This window comes from Pantherophis guttatus, chromosome 16 (assembly GCF_059756535.1).
Source record: "Pantherophis guttatus breed Tessera chromosome 16, ASM5975653v1, whole genome shotgun sequence".
Classification (NCBI taxonomy): Eukaryota; Metazoa; Chordata; class Lepidosauria; order Squamata; family Colubridae; genus Pantherophis; species Pantherophis guttatus.
In genome coordinates this window covers 15,674,569-15,693,613 of record NC_142078.1, presented here as the reverse complement: position 1 = coordinate 15,693,613, position 19,045 = coordinate 15,674,569, and the positions used below count along the sequence as shown (strand labels likewise).

Sequence of the window (19,045 nt, the reverse complement as noted above, 5' to 3'; positions counted from 1 at the left end):
TTAGCATGGTCTCCTAACCCAGACGGCCTACACTTCAGGCTGAGCGGGCGCCCTTGGGGGGGTCAACCGTTGACCCGAAACTCGGGACGCACCGGCTGCATTTCAATGAGGCCGGGAGGTTTCGCTGGGTTTGTGCGCACTCAGCTGAGTGGAACTAATATTGTGGGGCGCGTAGAGATGAAAAGGAAGGGGGAGGGAGGGGGAGAGGGGAAAGCGAGGCTTTACGGCTAAATTAATTAAGCAGATGTACCTGTCTAATTAAAAGGCCCGTCGCCGTCCCTTGTTCCCTGCCTTGCGCACCGCAAACAGTATTTAAATGCGTGGCCGAAGACGTTTTCCTTATCAATATTTAGTAGCGGGACTCTGATGCAGGTGATATTAGCAAGATGTAGTCCTTTATTTATTATTAATAGCCAGCCGTCCAATTTATGCCCAGCGGTGTATCTTAACCACCAGCGGGCGCAGAGAAAGCAGATGCTCGCGTCAGCAGCCCGCGGGAAAGAAGAGAAGAGGCTACAAACCCTTCGGGATTGAGGGCCCCCCCTTTTTGGGGGGAGGCTGGTGATGGGGCTAGGAAGGGGCTTAGTAGCTCACGGGGCCTAAAGGAAGGCTAAGGATTCCTGAGTCCATGTGCCAGCCTTGCCAGTGCCAACCACATGAGCTAATTCTACTAGGTTTGAAAGGTTTGGTGTCCCGCTGTCTCTTTTGCAGCCTGAGGCATTGGAGAAATTCCTTTCTGAGGTTCTTCCTTCCCTCGTCATGCTGCTCTGGGCTACGCTTCCTCTTATCCGACCGTTCCCTAGGCAGCGTCTCTTCCTCCCCAAGGTTCCTCCTCGCATACCATTAGAGGCGGTCCTCAACTTACGACCCACAACGGAGCCCAACATTTCCGTTGAGGAGAGAGAAGTGAGTCTTGCCCCCCGTTGTACAACCTTAACTTGAAAAGGCTGGAAGGCCACTGTCTGTGATTCAAGAAGCTTTTAATAGTGTTATCTGCACAATTTAAACCAAACCAAGTGACTAAGTTGGAAAGAAATTAGATTTTCAGCAAACAAGAGGGAGCGAAGGAAGAAATCCAATTCATCCAATTTCTTCCCATTTAACAATTCAAATATTTTTTTAAAAAAAACTTCACGTTGGGAAGAACAAAGGGATAAAGTAACAGATCACAACTTCGTTTGGGGGAAGGGGACACATATCCTTGTCACCCACTCTCCAAATAGCATTTTTTTTAAAAAAAAAAAAACCAGGATTACATCAGGGTTGTGTGAAAAGAGCTACTTGGGTCTTTCCACCCAGGGAGAGAAATCAGAAACAAACCTAAACTAAAACTATTGGAGTTTTAAGAACTTCTAACTCTCTATGGTCTTCGCTTGGACTTCCTTATTCAAATGACTCGTTATTTTTTCTTTCAGCTCTGAGAGGGAGAGTTAAATTTCAGCTTCCTTACTACGGAGGCTGAGCTACTACAGATTCCAGATCTCTTTGATCGGTAGTGGGTTGATCGCATAGCTCTCTATGTACTCGAACACCGTCTGGGGGTCTTGATCGCCATTGATAAAAATCGCATCTTCGAAATATTGTTCCAGGTTGCTAGAGAGCCTGAAATACAGGTCGATTTTGCTCTTGATGATTTCTTCCATCTCCTTCGGATTAATCAGCAGGCGGTCGTTGACTTCCTTGGTGATGGCCGGTTTGTACAGCGTATGATATCTGGAAAGTGGCAGAAAACTCAGGAGAAGGAAAGTGTGGCGCGTGTTAAGTGTTTTATAACCCAGCTTTTAAAACAAAATCTGCTGGTGAATGGCCGATTGGAGCACATAGAGGTAAACGACATCTACACACCGTTCAAAACAGGCGATCAAAAAGGCAAAAAGGCAACAAAACAGACCAAAACGCCTCCTTGCCAGCAATCAACAACACCCAGAAAAGCAGAGACTGATGCCAAGATTAACACTAGACCAACAATCAAGAAGGAAATAATACGAGGGAGGGAGAGAGAGGAAGGGAGGGAGAGAGAGAGAGACACCAGTATCCAAAATCACACTTACAACAGTTGCAACATACCCATGAACATCTGATCAAAATTCAGACACTGAGCAACTGACTCACATTTTTGACGGTTGCAGTATTCCGGGGAGGGGTGTGTGTGCCACGTGATCCCCTTTTGCAACCTTCTGACAAGCCAAGTCAAGAGGGAGGCCAGATTCACTTAACGACCGGGTTATTAACTTCATAACTGCAGTGATTCATTTTAACAACTGCACCGAGAAAGGTCACCAAATGGGACAAACCCGATTTAACAACTGGCTGACTTAGTCACGGCAAAATTTGGGCCTCCGTTGTGGTCGGAAGTGCACATGCCGCACCAAAATTACGTGCGCACGCTGAACCTCTGCGCATGCGGAGAGGGTAAAAGGCTTCTTCCTGGTTAAAACCAGGAAGTAACAATGACTGGGTGGGTGGGCGGAGCCTTGAGCTGCCATCGCTACCGGTTTGACCGAACCAGGCCGAACCGGGAGCCTTTCACCCCTGATTACCTGTAATGTTGCCCCTGTCCATTTTTCCTTCCGCTTCCCACCCAAATATTGTCACGGCCAAATCTGCAAATTGTTATTCTTCCACGCACCCTACACATAACACGCCTTAGCAATGTCAGGCCAAGCCACTAACCTTTCCCCGCTCATCGGATCCACCATGGAGTAGGAAAGGCGTTCGAGAATGGTTTCCGCTGAGACGTTCAGGAAAAAGACCCTGAAATGAAGAAGGATTGAGGTGAAGGACAATTTCAACGGTCGGCTCTGGCGGTGAGAGTCAGCAAGCCGATCGCTTCGGAGGACAACCCGGTTCCTTCGGAATCAGTTTGCTCACTTAACGGCCTCAGGATTCGCTTAACCACTGAACTTCACTTAATCGTTGTAGGGATTTGTTCAACTGTGGCCCCCCAAAAAAGAAAGGCTGTAAAATCAGGCTCACTTAACAGCTTCAGGATTTGCTTAACCGCCGTGTCAGAAAGAAGCTCACACAAGACGCAACTCACTTAACAACTGCCTTGCTTGTTGTAGTCATCAGTCAAGGACTGCCTCTACTTCACCTCACCTCCTCACCACAGGGTGAACACCTTGTACAACACAGTCTGCGTTGTGTGCCAATCCCGCCACATCAGCTCCTTTGGCCAACGGTCGTAAGAACGCAGGCAGCGTCCTGACGGTTTTTGAACTCGCGCCCAATTTACAGGGATTAATTTAGATTTAAATTCATTTAAATTTAGATTTCGGTTTAGCGGGGGTGGGTGGGGAAGGCTTTCTGGAATAGGCTTTCTCTGGGCTTTCTTCTCCCTTTCCAGTTTCTCGGCTTGGCTTTTATGCTGTAATTTTTTTTTTTTTTTCCGCTTTGGTGTGCTTGAGACATTCCACCAAAAGGAACATTTTACATCTGCCGGAGAGACTCAAATCAGATGAAAGTGGGAGCTTTTTTTCCCCGTGCCAAGCATCGAAGAGATTACGCGGCGCCCCTTTGTAGAACTTAAAGTTATGAAAATCATTCCTGTTTGCTCTTCAAATGTTTACAGATAATAATTTCCATTCCCATTGCGGGATTTTTTTATTTTTTATTTTTTTAGGGGGGGGGGAAAAAAGATGAGAAACACAAAACAGAAACTGAGCCTGGCGGAGTGAGGAAAAAAAGGGGGGAAACAAAACCGCCGAGGAAATCTAATGATTTGTGAAGACAGGAGAAGAATATGCAGTTTCCAACCGTCTTTTATCCTTTACACTCCAAACATTTTGTTCCGGCTTTGTTTCCGTTGCCCAACAACACTAAGGAAACACAATTGTCAGAATGAATAACTTGTGACAACGTGTCTTCCAGATGAATATCTTGGCAGAGAAAGGAAGAAAGAGGGTGTGTGGGGGTAGGAGGGAGGGAGTGGGGAGAGGAAAGACGGCTGTTTGTATCGCCCCGATAATTGATACTCTTCCCCCCGTTATATTTTCCAAATCAACAAAAACAAAACACACCACAAAAAGGGAAAAGGCATCTCAAGAAAGCTTGTCGGGGAATGGGAGAAAAGGGGAGGGAGTGGAAAACAACGAAAAAAAGAGCTTTAAAAAAAACCCCACTCTCTTCTTTATGGAAGCCGCTAACAAAACGCATCTTGGACACGTCTTGTCAAAAACGCGCTTTTCGTCTTACAATATGGTATGTATGTTTGGGTGTCTGTCTTATTACCCGCCGCGGTGTCAGCGTGCTAAGGCAAGTTGGTGAAGAGACGGGGAAGAATGGGACAAGGAGGGTTTCCCATCTTCTGCCTAAAAATGACCAGGGCCGGACTGGTTCGTTTCCTGGCATCACCTATCGGCAGGTGAAAAACACGACAAAGTGGGGGGGGGAATAACAGCTCGCCCTGCTTTCTGTCTCCAAAAGAGATGTGGAGACCCTCGAAAGAGTGCAGAGAAGAGCAACGAAGATGATTAGGGGGCTGGAGGCTAAAACAGTTGAAGGAGCTAGATCAGGGGTCAGGAGCTGGATCCAGCACATGATGTGCTTAGATCTAGCCTGCAGGACCGCCCTGGAAATAGCAAAGGACCGACCCGTGATGCCTCTGCTGGTAAAAATGGAGCTCGGGAGGACTGTATGTGGCCCTCCCGAGCTCCGTTTTCACTGGCAGAGGGTTGCAGGAGGCCGTCGCAGCCGAAAACGGAGCTCAGGAGCCTGTTTTCGCCGGCAGAGCGCTTGGGCCTCCACAGGCATCCCCAACATGAGTGAAGTTGCGCAGGCCATGCCCACCCTGGCCATGCATACCCCACCACCCAAGGTCAAACACAACCCTGATGCGGGCCTCAATGAAATCGAGTTTGGCACCCCGAGCTAGATTGTAGAAGGTGACCAGGCTGAGCCCGAGGGAGGGGTGAAACATATCATCAGTCTTGAGTCCCTGTGTGCCCACAAGAGTCCTATCCTTAAGCCTGAAACAGACCCATGTCCCCCAATGTAAGCCACTGTGGTCACCATATGTGTATGCAGTTGCCGTGTAAATGTGTTCAATAAATAAATCCAGCCAGTCAGTCGGAAGCTGACTGGAAGGGACCTTGGAGGTCTTCTAGTCCGACCCCCTGCTCAAGCAGGAGACGCTATACCATTTCAGACAAATGCCTGTCCAGTCTCTTTTTCTCTGTGGCAGCCGCTCGAGTATTGGAAGACTGCTCTCATGTCACCCCCTCTAGTCCTTCTCCTCATTAGACATATGGATCATAACAGTGGTGAAATCTAATTTTTTTTACCACCGGTTCTGTGGGAGTGGCTTGGTGGGCGTGGCTTGGTGGGCGTGGCCAACTTTTTTATTTATTTCTTTTTTAAGCATTTTTTTACTCCTCGTTCTCTGGAACTGGTAGTAAAAAAATGCTTAAAAAGTTAAAAAAAAAAGTTCCGACGCTCATGTGTTGCTCAGCTGATCATCAGAACTTTTTTTTTTTAAAAAAAATTACTACCAGTTCGGCGAACCAGTAGCATTTTTTACTACCGGTTCAGGTGAACCGACCCGAACCGGTAGCATTTCACCCCTGTCCTTCCTTTCTTTTCTTCTCTGTCCTTTTCCTTCTTTCTTTCCTTCCTTCCCTGTCCTTTCCTTCTTTCCTTCATTGTCCTTTTCCTTCTTTCTTTCCTTCCTTTCCTTCTTTCCTTCCCTGTCCTACCTCGATGAAGTTTCCCAAATGAAGAAAGGATTGGGGTTTTCAATTCTTCCACCCACCCAGTACCCAACCCAAAAAAACATGGAAGCTTCTATCTACACAGTAGGAACGTTGCCAGCATAAGCACAGGAGAGAAACGGGTCCTGCCTATTCCCCTTTCGCACGGAGCAAACATTTTAGGAGCCTTGAAAAGGTTGAGATCACCTTCAGAGGCATTGCTCGCCATCCTTTCTCGTTTGCTCTCTTCTTCAACCTGCCAGGCAAGGTCCACCAGCTTCCCAGACGGGCCTCCCACCTCCTTTCCTTGTTGTTATTCACGGCTCTCTCTCCCTCCTTACTCTCGTTTGTTATTCCATCATGGGCAAATTCCCCTGGGAGGTTGTTCTGATGGCACTTGACGAAGAGCAGGGGGAAAAAAAGGGAAGCCACGAATGGAGCTGCTTTGGATGGTGTTTAGCCCACCTCCCCTCCTCACTTTACTTGGACGGAGGGGGTTTCTTCACAGGCGGGTTTTGAAGGGGCTAAAGTCTGCGTGGCTGAGAAGAGCAAGTGGGAGAGCTTGCAGGAGTCCAATTGGGTGTGTGTGTGTGTGTGTGTGTGTGTGAGAGAGAGAGAGAGAGAGAGAGAGAGAGAGAGAGATGTATATGAATTTTTAAACTGAACATTGAAAAGAAGATAGAAACTGATACAAACAGGAAGGAAGGAAGGAAGGAAGGAAGGAAGGAAGGAAGGAAGAAAGAAAGAAAGAAAGAAAGAAAGAAAGAAAGAAAGAAAGAAAGAAAGAAAGAAAGAAAGAAAGAAAGAAAGAAAAAAAGACAAGGAAGGAAAGAAGGAGAAGGACAGGGAAGGAAGGAAGGAAGGAAAGAAAGAAAGAAAAGGACAAGAAGGAAGGAAAAGAACAAGGAAGGAAGGAAAGAAGGAGAAGGACAGGGAAGGAAGGAAAGAAGGAAGGAAGGAAGGAAAAGGACAGGGAAGGAAGGAAAGAAAGAAAGAAGGAAGGAAAAGAAGAGGGAGGGAAAGAAGGAAAGGACAAGGAAGGAAGGAAGGAAGGAAGGAGCAATTGAAAAGACAGAGAAAAGCTAGAAAAAAGAAAGAAGTGACTTCCGATATCCTTCACAGACGTTTTAGGAACGGTTATGTCTTAATTTCTCTCTCTGAAGTTACATCCTCCTGCTCTTCTCTACCTAAAATAAAACTTTTCCGCTCTCCTCTTGAGACGTTTTCCCCCTTTTACCGGTACCATCTTATGGTTAACCATGGTCAACAATTCCCGCTTGCTTCAACTGCTCGAGATGCGTTTTTGCGAAAGCCAGGCTGTCTCCAAGGTGCTTTTTCCAAAGGCCACTGGACGGTGTTTGTTTGTTTTTTTTCCTTTGAAGAAGAAGAGGTTACACTTCTCATCCAAGAAGCTTCTTCAGTTTTGACTTCTTGACTTGGCATCTAAGAAGCTTCCAAAGATGCTGTTTTCATAGCCCATCTGGGTAAAAACTGACCCATTAGGAGGCTTAAATAATCAAGCTGCATTTCTTTGAAAGCTGTTTGGGAAAGTAAATACATTCTCTTCGCTTTACGCGAGGGGAAGGGGGGAAAAAAAGACATTTAATCACATCTTGTCCTAAACAGAAGCAGTCCTTGTACTTGGGACAGTAACTTTCCCAAGAAGGGCAAGATTTACGTCTTTGAATAATACTTTTTTTAGGAGGAGGGAAAAAAGGTCCAAAAAGTGCAAATAGAATAGAATAGAATAACAAGAGTTGGAAGGGACCTCGGAGGTCTTCTAGTCCAACCCCCTGCCCAGGCAGGAAACCCTACACCACTCTAGACAAATGGTTATCCAACATCTTCTTAAAAACTTCCAATGTTGGAGCATTCACAATTTCTGGAGGCAAGTTGTTCCACTGATGAATTGTTCTGACTGTCAGGAAATTTCTCCTTAGTTCTAAGTTGCTTCTCTCCTTGGTTAGTTTCCACCCATTGCTTCTTGTCCTGCCCTCAAGGTGCTTTGGAGAATAGTTTGACTCCTTCTTCTTTGGGGCAGCCCCTGAGATATTGGAAGACGGCTACCATGTCTCCCCTAGTCCTTCTTTTCATAAGACTAGACATTCCCAGTTCCTGCAACCGTTCTTCATATGTTTTAGCTTCCAGTCCCCTAATCCTCTTTGTTGCTCTTCTCTGCACTCTTTCTAGAGTCTCCACATCTTTTTTTACATCGTGGTGACCAAAATTGGATGCAGGATTCCAAGTGTGGCCTAACCAAGGCATTATAATATTAACACTTCAGGTGATCTTGATTCTATCCCTCTGTTGATGCAGCCTAGAACTGTGTTGGCTTTTTTGGCAGCTGCTGCACACGGCTGGCTCCTATTTAAATAGTTGTCCACTAGGACTCCAAGATCCCTCTCACAGTTACAACTATTGAGCAAGGTACCACATATACAGTACCTGTGCATTGAGGGAACAGGGAGGGTTTTTTTTTTTAAAAAAAAGAGAGAACCAATGATATGCCATTTTACATGCATGTCAGAAGTAACCGGTCTCCTAATAGAGAATACGTCCTCGCTATTTAAATACTGTCAAATCGAACCTTTCCAATTTAATAGGGTTCGCTTCTGGGGGGGGGGGAGCGGGAAAGAACGCAAAATAAATCCGATTAAATATTTACATTTCAGAGTATTAATTAAGAGGATGGAGGGAAGCAGAGGCACCGTGTGGGCTGGTGGGTGGAAAAGAAGGGAGGGGAACCGGTCCATCCAGAGTACCCCAATATGTTTAGCGCGTGCCCAAAAAGACATTCCACAATCAAGTGTGTAAATGTTCCCGAAAAGGGATCCTGAATATTTTATGAATATTTGTCATAAGACAGAAATAATAACCGCTGTGCACAGCTATTAGAATTAATATTTATGCAACCTAGCATGAAATATTCATGGGGACAGAGAAGAGGGGAGCCCGCCCACCTACCCCCACCAGGAAGGCAAGAAATAATTTACATTGGGTTCGGTTTACCCGCCAGCCTGATGTTTAAAGATACGTTGACAAGGCTGAGTTGGGGAGATGTCAGTCATTCTCCACGGTGGGTGGGACGGGTGGGGGTGGGAAAAAAAAAGAAACAGAAGGAGAAAGGAAAAATTGAAGGGAGGGTCGGGGGGGACCAAGCAGCTGACAGTTCACAGATTGAGTTCTGACAGCCCTTTTTTAATAGTTTTTTTTTTTAAGCCTAAATGTCCCTCCTACCACTTTCTCTCCCCTCTCTCTCTCTCTCTCTTCCCCCCCTTCCCCCCCCAATTGCCGGAGGCGATTTTGTCTTGCCAAACCGTTCATCGTTTTCCTTCCATCTGCTGAAATTAAGGAATTAATGAGTGACTGTGCATTTTGCAATGGAAAGTGGGGGGGGGGGGAAAGAGAAAGAGAGAGAGAGAGAGAGAGGGGCAGAAATGTTTACTGGTGATTAAATGATAATGCACCCCCCTTGCTGTATAATTCATGAGCCAATTAAAGAAAGTGTTAGTTGATTTGATGGGAAGCACAAATACAAAAAAAAACAAAAAAAAACCTTGCATTTAACTAATAGGGAACCGCATCTCCGGGCCCCCGGCCTGCCTCGGCTTTCTCAGATTACCCGGCTAATTGCTCGAATTTATAAGGCTGTGACTGATCGCCATGCATATTTCATTGTTCCCAAATACTTTGGTTGTTTGCATCTATGTCTCTGCTGTTAATATGTCAGCGGCCGGCCAAATTTCCACGTCGGTCAAGGGTTTTCCTCTTAGAACACAGAACATTGAATAACAAGAGTTATGGAAGGGACCTTGGAGGTCTTCTAGTCCAGCCCGTCGCTCAAGCAGGAAACACTATACTATTTCAGACAAATGGCTGTCCGGTCTCTTTTTAAAAACCTCCAGGGATGAAGCACCCACCACTTCTAGAGGCAAGGAGTTCCACTGGTTGATTGTCCTCACTGTTAGGAAATTTCTCCTTAGTTCTAGGTTGCTTCTCTCCTTGATTAGTTTCCCCCCATTGCTTCTTCTCCTGCCCTCAGGTGCTTTGGAGAATAGCTTGACTGCCTCTTCTTTGGGGCAGCCCCTGAGATATTGGAAGACTGCTATCATGTCTCCCCTTGTCCTTCTTTTCATCAAACTAGACATACCCAATTCTTGCAACCGTTCTTCATATGTTTTAGCCTCCAGCCTTCTAATCAACCTTGTTGCTTTTCTCTGCACTCTGTCAAGGCCGACTCGCATATTCCACTTCGCTCGCAGCTTTCCAAAGAAAAGGAATGGGGGTGGAATGGAATGGAAGGGGTCGGTGGGTGGGAATGGCATCCAAGCATTGTCGATATCATTGCTCCCACCTCAAGGACATCCCGAGCAGATGTCCCAGCGTGGCCGGCTGGTTCCCATAACAGAATGAACAGAAGTGATTGGTGGATGTAATGGACTGTGGGAAAACTTAAAATATAATACTCCAAAGGGAAGAAGTCGTCTTCTTCTTCTCTTCCTTCTCCTTCTTTTTTTCTTCTCCTTACTCCTATTCCTACTCTTACTCATTTTCTTCTTCCTCTTCCTCCCTCCTTCTCCTGATTTCTTCTTCTTTTCTTCTTCGTCCTCCTCCTGATTTCTTCTTCTTCTTCCTCCTCCTCCTCTATCATCTTCTCCTCCTCTTCCTCTTTCTTCTTCTTCTTCCTCCTCTTCCCTCCTTCTCCTGATTTCTTCTTCTTTTCTTTTCTTCTTCTTCCTCCTCCTGATTTCTTCTTCTTCCTCCTCCTCCTCCTCTATCACCATCTTCTCCTCCTCTTCCTCTTCCTCCTCCTCCTCTTTCTTCTTCTTCTTCCTCCTCCTCCTCCTTCTGATTTCTTCTCTTCTTCTTTCTTTTCTTCTTCTTTTTCTTCCTCCTCCTGCTCATTATTCTTAGTAGACAGGCTCTAAATTTTATCCTTTTTCTTGTTTTCACACAAAACACCCCTTCCCTTCCCCTGTCTCTCTTTCTCTTCCTTCCTTCCTTCCTTCCTTTTCTTGTTTGTCTTCCGCTTCTTGGGAACCATTCCCTCCTGAGGCCATTGAGTGTTTGCGTATCCAACAGATTGAAAGATGGACGCCATCTGACACGATAACAGCACTGAAAGTCGAAGCCCGCCCCCAATTAGCTTTGGCTCTAAAAAACAAATCGCCGGGCACAAAAGAGAGCTCTTTGTGATGATATATTCAACAGAGCTGATCATTCGGCAAAGAACGCTGAAGCATCCAGAAGGATAGGCCGATAGTTATTTTTTAAAAAAAAAAATACTGTTGACAATTCGGGATGGAGAGGGGAGGAAAAGAAGAAAGAAGGTCAATTGTATATATATATTTTTTAATTTTTCCAAGCCTAGATGGCCATTTAGGTAGCCTCTGTCCTACTCTTCGCTGTTTCTGGAGGCGGGAAGAAAAACGTTTGCACCTGCAAAATATTTTTTTTTTGTCTTTTCAATCCAGAGAAATTTCAGGAGTTGGGAGAATACACAAGGCCTCTGCAGGTCTTCTGTACTAGATGTAGCCTGCTGATTTGAGAAACAGCAAGACAAGTACATTTTTCCCCCTTTCTTTCCGTTCCCTTTCTTTCCTGGTGTTTCTTTTCATTTGTGGTTTATAATAAACTGAAATAAAAGTGGGGAAGGGAGGAAGGAAGGAGGGAGGGAGGGAGGAAGGAAGGAAGGAAGATTAGAAAGAGGGAAGGAAGAAAGGAGGGAGGGAGAGAAGAAAGGAAGGGTAGGAAGGAAAATAAAAGATAAGAAAGCAGGACGGAGGGAAGGAAGGTAGGAAGGTATAAGATAAGAAAGAGGGAATGAAGTAAGGAGGGAAAGAAAGGAAGATAAGAGGGAGGGAGAGAAGGAAGGAAGGAAGGAAGGAAGGAAGGAAGGAAGGAAGGAAGGAAGGAAGGAAGGAAGGAAGGAAAGGGAGATGTTCCCAAAACACACAACTTGATAGACCTCCCAATTCTGAACACAATTGGTCCTTGGGGTGTTAAATACACTGTTCTTTATTGGGTTGTGGGAAAGCAAGCTGAACAACAGCACCAAATTTTCAAAGTTTTGGTGGGCGGGGTTAAAGATTATACTAATTGGATTTTACGGATTTTTTAATGTACCAGTGAGAGCTGCATAATTGCTTGAGCAGACAACATACACATAATTGTACATTTATTAGTAGCCGTACAATATATTAGTATTTATTAGTATTATAATGCTAACTTATAAAAATAAATATACTGCGTGTATCTTAATACTCCTTGGTGATTGGTGAATTAGGATAATATTCTCTATTAGCTTTTTTTCCCAAGGCAAACACGGATGTCACAGTTTCAGAATTGTGGATCTGGTTTGACAGACACTTTCACTATATTTCACCACTTCCAATATTTGAGGGGCTGCCACAAAGAAGAAGAGGGGGTCAAGCTATTCTCCAAAGCACCTGAAGGCAGAGCAAGCAGTTCGATCCTGACTGGCTGAAGGTTGACTCAGCCTTCCATCCTTCCGAGGTGGGTCAAATGAGGACCCAGATGGTTGGGGACAATAGGCTGAGTCTGTAAACCGCTTAGAGAGGGCTGTAAAAGCACTGTGAAGCGGTATATAAGTCTAAGTGCTATTGCTCTATCTATCTACCTGTCTGTCTGTCTATTATCTATCTATCTGTCTGACTGTTTGTTTTTGTCTGTCTGTTCGTCTCTCCATCTCTCCATCTGTCTATCAAAGCCATGGTGGCACAGTGGTTAGAATGCAGTATTGCAGGCTGACTCACTGCCCACTGCCAGGTGTACGATCCTGACCGGCTCAAGGTTGACTCAGCTTTCTATTCTTCCCAGGTGGGTAAAATGAAGACCCAGATTGTTGGGGGCCAGAGGCTGACTCTGTAAACCACTTAGAGAGGGCTGGAAAAGCACTATCTGTTTGTCTGTCTGTCTGTCTATCTATCTATCTATTTATCTATCTATCACCTATCTATCTATCTATCTATCTATCTATCTATCTATCTATCTCCTATCTATCTATCTATCTATCTCTTTCTTTCTCTCTCTCTCTCTTGCTTTCTCCCTCTCTCTCCCTCTCTCTCTCTTTCTCTCTCTCTTTCTTTCTTTCTCTCTCTCTCTATCCCTCTCCCTCTTGCTTTCTTTCCCTCTTGCTTTCTTTCTCTCTCTCTCCCGCTATCCCTCTCTCTCTTGCTTTCTCTCTCTCTCTCTCTCTCCCTCTCTCTCTTGCTTTCTTTCTCTCTCTCTCTTTCTCTCTCTGCCAAATGCTATTCCTTCTAGGTAATCAGATCCCCGTTAATTAATAAAACTGTCAGGTTAATTGTCCCAGTCTGGACATCCTTATCCAGTTTGTAATACTAACCCTCTAGCACTTTCTCTCCCCCTCCCTGCCCGCCCTCCCCCACCCCATCCTCCGCCCTTTCGCTTCCTGCTCAATTAACTTAATGCTATGCAAATGAGCGGCTCTCCTCGCCCGTTAGCTTGTAGCCCCGGCGAATGTTAATAGCATAATTGGGCCTTCAGTAAGGTAATTAGACACGATTTCTTCCATTAGCCTTACAAGCCTAATTATTGTTGATGAGAGAGAGGGGACTAGATCTCGCCACCGCGGGCTAGGCAGGGCATCTGGGTTAAAGCAAATATAGACAAAACATTGACAACTCGACACAACCCTCAAGATCTATGGCAAAATCCGAGGGGATGGAGAGAGGAGGTGGTACGAGCTTGTCGATCAAAAGGTCGGCAGTTCAACGGTTCGAATCCTTAGTGCCGCGTAACGGGGTGAGCTCCCGTGACTTGTCCCAGCTTCTGCCAACCTAGCAGTTCGAAAGCAGGTAAAAAATTGCAAGTAGAAAAATAGGGACCCCCTTTGGTGGGAAGGGAACAGCGTTCCGTGCACCTTTGGCATTGAGTCATGCCGGCCACTTGACCACGGAGACGTCTTCGGACAGCGCTGGCTCTTCGGCTTTGAAACGGAGGTGAGCACCGCCCCCTAGAGTCGGGAACGACCAGCACATATGTGCAATGGGAACCTTTACCTTTACCAATGTAGCTGGGGAAAGGATATTCACCCTGAGCTTGGTGGTCTTCTTGCAGACGTTTCATTGGCCAACTAGGCAACATCATCAGTGCTAGAAGAGAGTAGAGTTTGTGGAGAGGAGGAGGGGGGGGGTTCTTGGTGGTCTCTGAACTTGGTTGTTTACTTGCAGACCTTCCCTAAGCCAGCTAGGGAACATCATCAGTGCTAGTAAGTCAACAAGGTTGAGAGCCAGCGGGACCTTAGCTATAATGGTGATAGTCCTTTATCTGCCTACGTTCTCCGTCTCTTCTCTCTATGATCTCGAAGGCTTGTCAACCCCCAAGGAAAGCTACTGCCTAAGAGGACAATCAGGTGTTAATTAATCCAGCCATCACGAACCTATCTAGGACAGCAACAGAGTAACAAAACAGAATAACAGAGTTGGAGGGACCTCGGAGGTCTTCTAGTCCAACCCCCTGATCAAGCAGAAGGACTTATACCATTTTGGACAAATGGTTATCCAAACTCTTCTTAATATTCTCCCATGATGGACCACCCGCAGCTTCTGGTGGCAAGCTGTTCCGCTGATTAATTGTTCTCACTGTCAGGGAACTTCTCCTTAGTTCTAAGTTGCTTCTCTCCTTGATTAATCTTCTTCTTTTTCTCCTCCTCCTCCTCTTCTTCTTCTCTTCCTCCTCTTCTTCTTCTTCTCTTCCTCCTCTTCTCCTTCTCCTTCTCCTACTCCTTCTCCTTCCCTCCTCCTCCTCCTCTCTTCTTCTTCTTCTTCTTCTTCTTCTTCTTCTTCTTCTTCTTCTTCTTCTTCTTCTTCTTCTTCCTTCTTCCTTCTTTCTTCTTTCTTCTTTCTTCTTTCTTCTTTCTTCACCTTCTCACCCAGAGCCAACCTTTGTTGGCCTTTCGACAACTTCCCAACGCAATCCCGGACAGGAACATTTCTCGCTGGGCTTTAATTAAGTCACGTCCTTTTCATTTCCACCTGCCTCTCGAACGGCTCTCAGAAGAGAGCAGGTAAATGTTAAGAGGGGGGAAAGGACGGAGGATTTGAAGTTGGGTGATCTTTTTCACCAAAACCTTCCTCCCGAACGCAAAGCCCGGTACGTCTGCGGAATACATATTCAACGATAAAGTATGCCGGACCACGTCTGGCAAACTCGGAGATAATGGCACCCTGCGAAGGTCACGGAGGTTTTATTAGCTCAATTAATGGAGGTGTAAGATAAGGCTAATGCCGAACTCTTCAAATGGCTAAAGGAAAAAAACCCGTAGTAATGGAGTTATTAACCTCTCCCAACCGTTGAGAATTCGGCGGCCCCGTTTCCTACGCCATTTCCCAGTTCAGGTCTCCATTAAAAGGCAGCTGATTAGCTTTAATCCACCCTGAAAACTAGCAGCAGAGACAAGGAAAGTCCAAATAATCGCCGAGCCGGGAGAAAATAAAATCCCCCATTTTCTTTCGACTAGAGCAGCTCATTGCTTTGAATTTTTTTTTCTCCCCTTCGTCCTTAAGTGGAGGGAAAAGATCTTGTCTGGCCCGAAAAGCAGAAAAAAGAAAAACACAAAGGGAGTTTCCTTTCGCTTCCCTTTGAGTTTTTGTCCTCAACTACAGACTTACAAAAGTTCGCTCAGTGACCGTTCGAAGTTACAACGGCGCTGGAAAAAAAGGACCCCCCACTTATGACCGTTTCAGTATCCCTTTCCAGGGGTGGAATTCACTTACCTTTGCAACTGGTTTGCAAATGTGAGCTTGCGCGCCTCCTCCATGCATGCCCAGAGCCTTCTGAGCATGTGCAGAGGGTCAAAAACAGGACGTGATGACGTCCAGGCAGGTGGGTGGAGCTTCCTGCCCCCGGCGCTACCAGTTCGCACGATCCGGATTGAACCGGCTGAATTTTACCGCTCTCCCTTATGGTCGCGTGAAAATTTGCATTCGGAAAGCTAGATAGCCGACTCACGTTTGATGACGGTCCCGGGGATCGTGCGCGTAACCCTTTTGCGACCTCCTGACAAGCGATGTCAATGGGGAAACTGGATTCGCTTAACAACCGCGTGGCTCATTTAACGACCGCAGTGATTCACTGCGGCAAGAAAAGTCGTACAATGGGGCGAAACTCGCCTAACGAATTTCTCGCTGAGCAGCATCCATTTTGGGCTCAGTTGTGGCCATAAGCCGCACTACCTGTCCTAAACCATTCGTTTAGTGACCATTCAAAGTCACAATGACACTGAAAACAGCGAGTGTATGACCACTGTTCACACTTAACAACCGTGGCAGTGGCCCCGTGGCCCCGTGATCAAAATCGGGACACTTTGCAACTGGTTCATATTTATGACGGTCGCAGGGTCCCAGAGTGCGTGTGTGTCACACGATCCTCTTTTGCGACCTCCGGACAAACAAAGTCCGTGAGGAAGTCGGATTCACTTAACAACCATTTAACTCATTGAACATCTGCAGTGGTTCATTTAACAACCATGGCGAGAAAGGTTGTAGAAGGGGTTGCAAAACCCACTTAGCAAGCTGTCTTGCTTTGCAACAAAAAGCCGGCAAAATAAATTGAATAAGCAAACTAAATAATGGAGAATCCAAGTCCCTCTATGGCTGGGGTGTTAAACTCAAGGCCCAGGCGGTGGATCTGGCCCACAGGGTGCTTAGATCTGGCCCGGGGGGCCACCCTGAAAACGGCGAAGGACCGGCCCGCGGTTCAGTGGTGAAATCGAAATTGTTTTATTACTGGTTCTGTGGGCGTGGCTTGGTGAGTGTGGCAGGGGAAGGATATTGCAAAATCTCCATTCCCACTCCACTCTGGGGCCAGCCAAATTTCCGCTACCGGTTCTGCAAACTGCTCAAAATTTCCACTACTGGTTCTCCAGAACCTGTCTGAACCTGCTGGATTGCACCCCTGCCGCCGTGCCTCTGCCAGCGAAAACAGAGCTCGGAGAGCTGCATGCGACCTTCCCAAGCTCTGTTCTCCCTGGCAGAGGATTTACAGGAGGCCGTCGTAGCCGAAAACGGAGCTCAAGAGCCCGTTTTCGCTGGCAGAGCGCTCGGGATGCCACAGGCGCCTCCGACACGAGTGACGTCGAGCTCGCCACATTCACCCTGGCCACGCGCACCCTCTGTGCGCACAACTCTGACGCGGCCCTCAATGAAATCAAGTTTGCACACCCGTGTTTGCTCTTGGCAAACTCCCAAGCCAAATCCCGGCTGACGCATGTCCCATCCTGGTCACCCACCACGTCGGTCCCGATTTTGACTTCAGTCTTTCTTTTAAGAAGAAGCAACGAAAAAAAATAGCCCTTTAGGCAGAGTGTTGACATCATCCTGGCCGGCCGCGCTGAATTCCACCGGCTAATTTGATGCCAGGAGAAACCAGGGGAAAATGCAACTCTCTGCTCCCCCCTCCCCGCGGCCACCGCGTGGCTCCGAATATTCCTGCCGTTGCTTTGTTGACCCAGGCCGACTCTAACACCTTTTTCCGAGGAAATAAATTATTCTGTTCTTCGCCTGAGGCAAGTTGCAGGATGCTTGGATGGGAAGCTAGGAGGGGAATCTCCTGCTCTTTCCGCCTGTTTTATGATTACATATTAAGAAATTTTATAGCCCAATTTGTTTCTTTTGGTTGGGAGAACATTTCTTCTCGCCCACTTCACTCCAAATAACTTGCATTTTTTTTCTTTCTTTCTTTTAACATTCTTCCCGGGCTATGAATTACCGACTGCTTTCGTCTTCCTTTCCATAAATTGAAAGAGCCCAGAGACTGATGCTGTTCCCTGCTATATAATTTAGTAGTATTTGAGGCAGGTTTATGAGATGGAAGTCAGATAAAACACGGAATAGGAAGGGCTGGCCGTTTATTATTTCTAAGATACGGGTTGATGTCCTGACAGTAATTCTGTGGTTGTTTTTTCTGTTTTGTTTTGGATCAACCGGAGAGGCCAAAGCTGCCCATCCCAAAGCAGTATAAGAAGGAGGCCTTTTCACCGATAACTTGAGGTTTAGGGACTTGATATACATGTAAATTTATTTTAAATCTAAATTTCGGCAACAACCCTGGGCTGCCCTGAAAATGAGCCAGAGGCAGAGTTGTTATGTTTGATATACACCTGTCTGCTTCTGTCCCTAGATTGATTTCTTAGCCCTAATTCTATTTCAAGAGGGGGGGGGGTTTCCCCCTACTCCTCCCTCTTGGTGTTAGAAACATACTTGGCTGCAGGTTGAGGGTTTGGTAACCTGTGTCAGAAGCAAGTGATTTACAGCCCCCGAGACCAACCGAATCACCAAAAAAGGAAACATAGAAACCAAAACACCTCTTCACCGGCAATAGACCCACAAATGACCAGAGATTAATGCAAAACCAGGGGTGAAATCCAGCAGGTTCTGACAGGTTCTGGAGAACCGGTAGCGGAAATTTTGAGTAGTTCGGAGAACCGGCAAATGCCACCTCTGGCTCGCCCCAGAGTGGGGGACGGAATGGAGATTTTGCAATCTCCTTCTCTCAGGAGGGAATGGGGATTTTGCAATATCCTTCCCCCAGGAGTGGGGAGGGAAGGGAGATTTTGCAGTATCCTTCCCCTAGAGTGGGGAGGGAATGGAGATTTTGCAATATCCTTCCCAATGGAGTGGGGAGGGAATGGGGATTTTGCAGTATCCTTCCCCTGCCACACCCACCAAGCCACACCCACCAAGCCACGCCCACAGAATCGGTAGTAAACAAATTTGAATTCCACCACACTGCAAGACCAAAAAAGCACCAAGCTCAGAGAGTACCAAGGACCCCATAGTCCTCCTCCTCCTCCTAAATCCCACTCCCTTCTAGCATTGATGATGTTCCCTAGTTGGGTGAAGAAACATCTGCAAGAAGACCACCAAGCTCAGAGACCATTTTCTGCGAAGGAAAGATGGGCCAGCTGGCCGGTTGTAAGAGCTGAGGCTGCAACCCTCCAGATGTAAGAAGAAGAAGAAGAAGAGAGCTCTGTTACCTGTTCGGATATATCCCACTACCCGGCATGCGTTTGGCTTGGTCTTCATCCTTTGGGAAACCATGCAGGACCCAACCTCGAATGTAGCAATCCAGTCTGTTGATCCGTCTGGACAGGAGTTTGATGACAATCTTGTCTGGCACTAGGGGAGGAAAAAAGAAAAGATTTTGAGAAGGAGGCATGACAACAGGAACCATCAATGAAACAAGGTCCTAATTTTAATATCGTAGCATCCCACACAAAATTTGGAATGCAAGGGTATCCTTTGGGACGCGACCAACACGTTCTCTTTTCATATCACTGCTCCTTGGCAATTTGGGATGGGCAGACAGGTTGACCT

At 46.4% G+C, this 19,045-nt stretch overlaps 1 protein-coding gene across 1 annotated transcript in view; it reads right to left on the bottom strand.

The window, feature by feature from the left end:
- Positions 1-963: 963 nt before the first annotated feature.
- The window catches only part of AK8 (adenylate kinase 8), a 54,675-nt gene continuing 36,593 nt past the window's right edge, over positions 964-19,045 (bottom strand). Inside the window, exons 11-13 of the mRNA XM_087879984.1 lie at positions 18,706-18,847; positions 2,674-2,754; positions 964-1,713 (exon numbers count right to left, since the gene is read on the bottom strand). Of these exons, the coding sequence (XP_087736110.1) occupies positions 1,467-1,713; positions 2,674-2,754; positions 18,706-18,847 (470 nt within the window). The 3' untranslated portion in view covers positions 964-1,466. The remainder of the gene's footprint in view (positions 1,714-2,673; positions 2,755-18,705; positions 18,848-19,045) is intronic.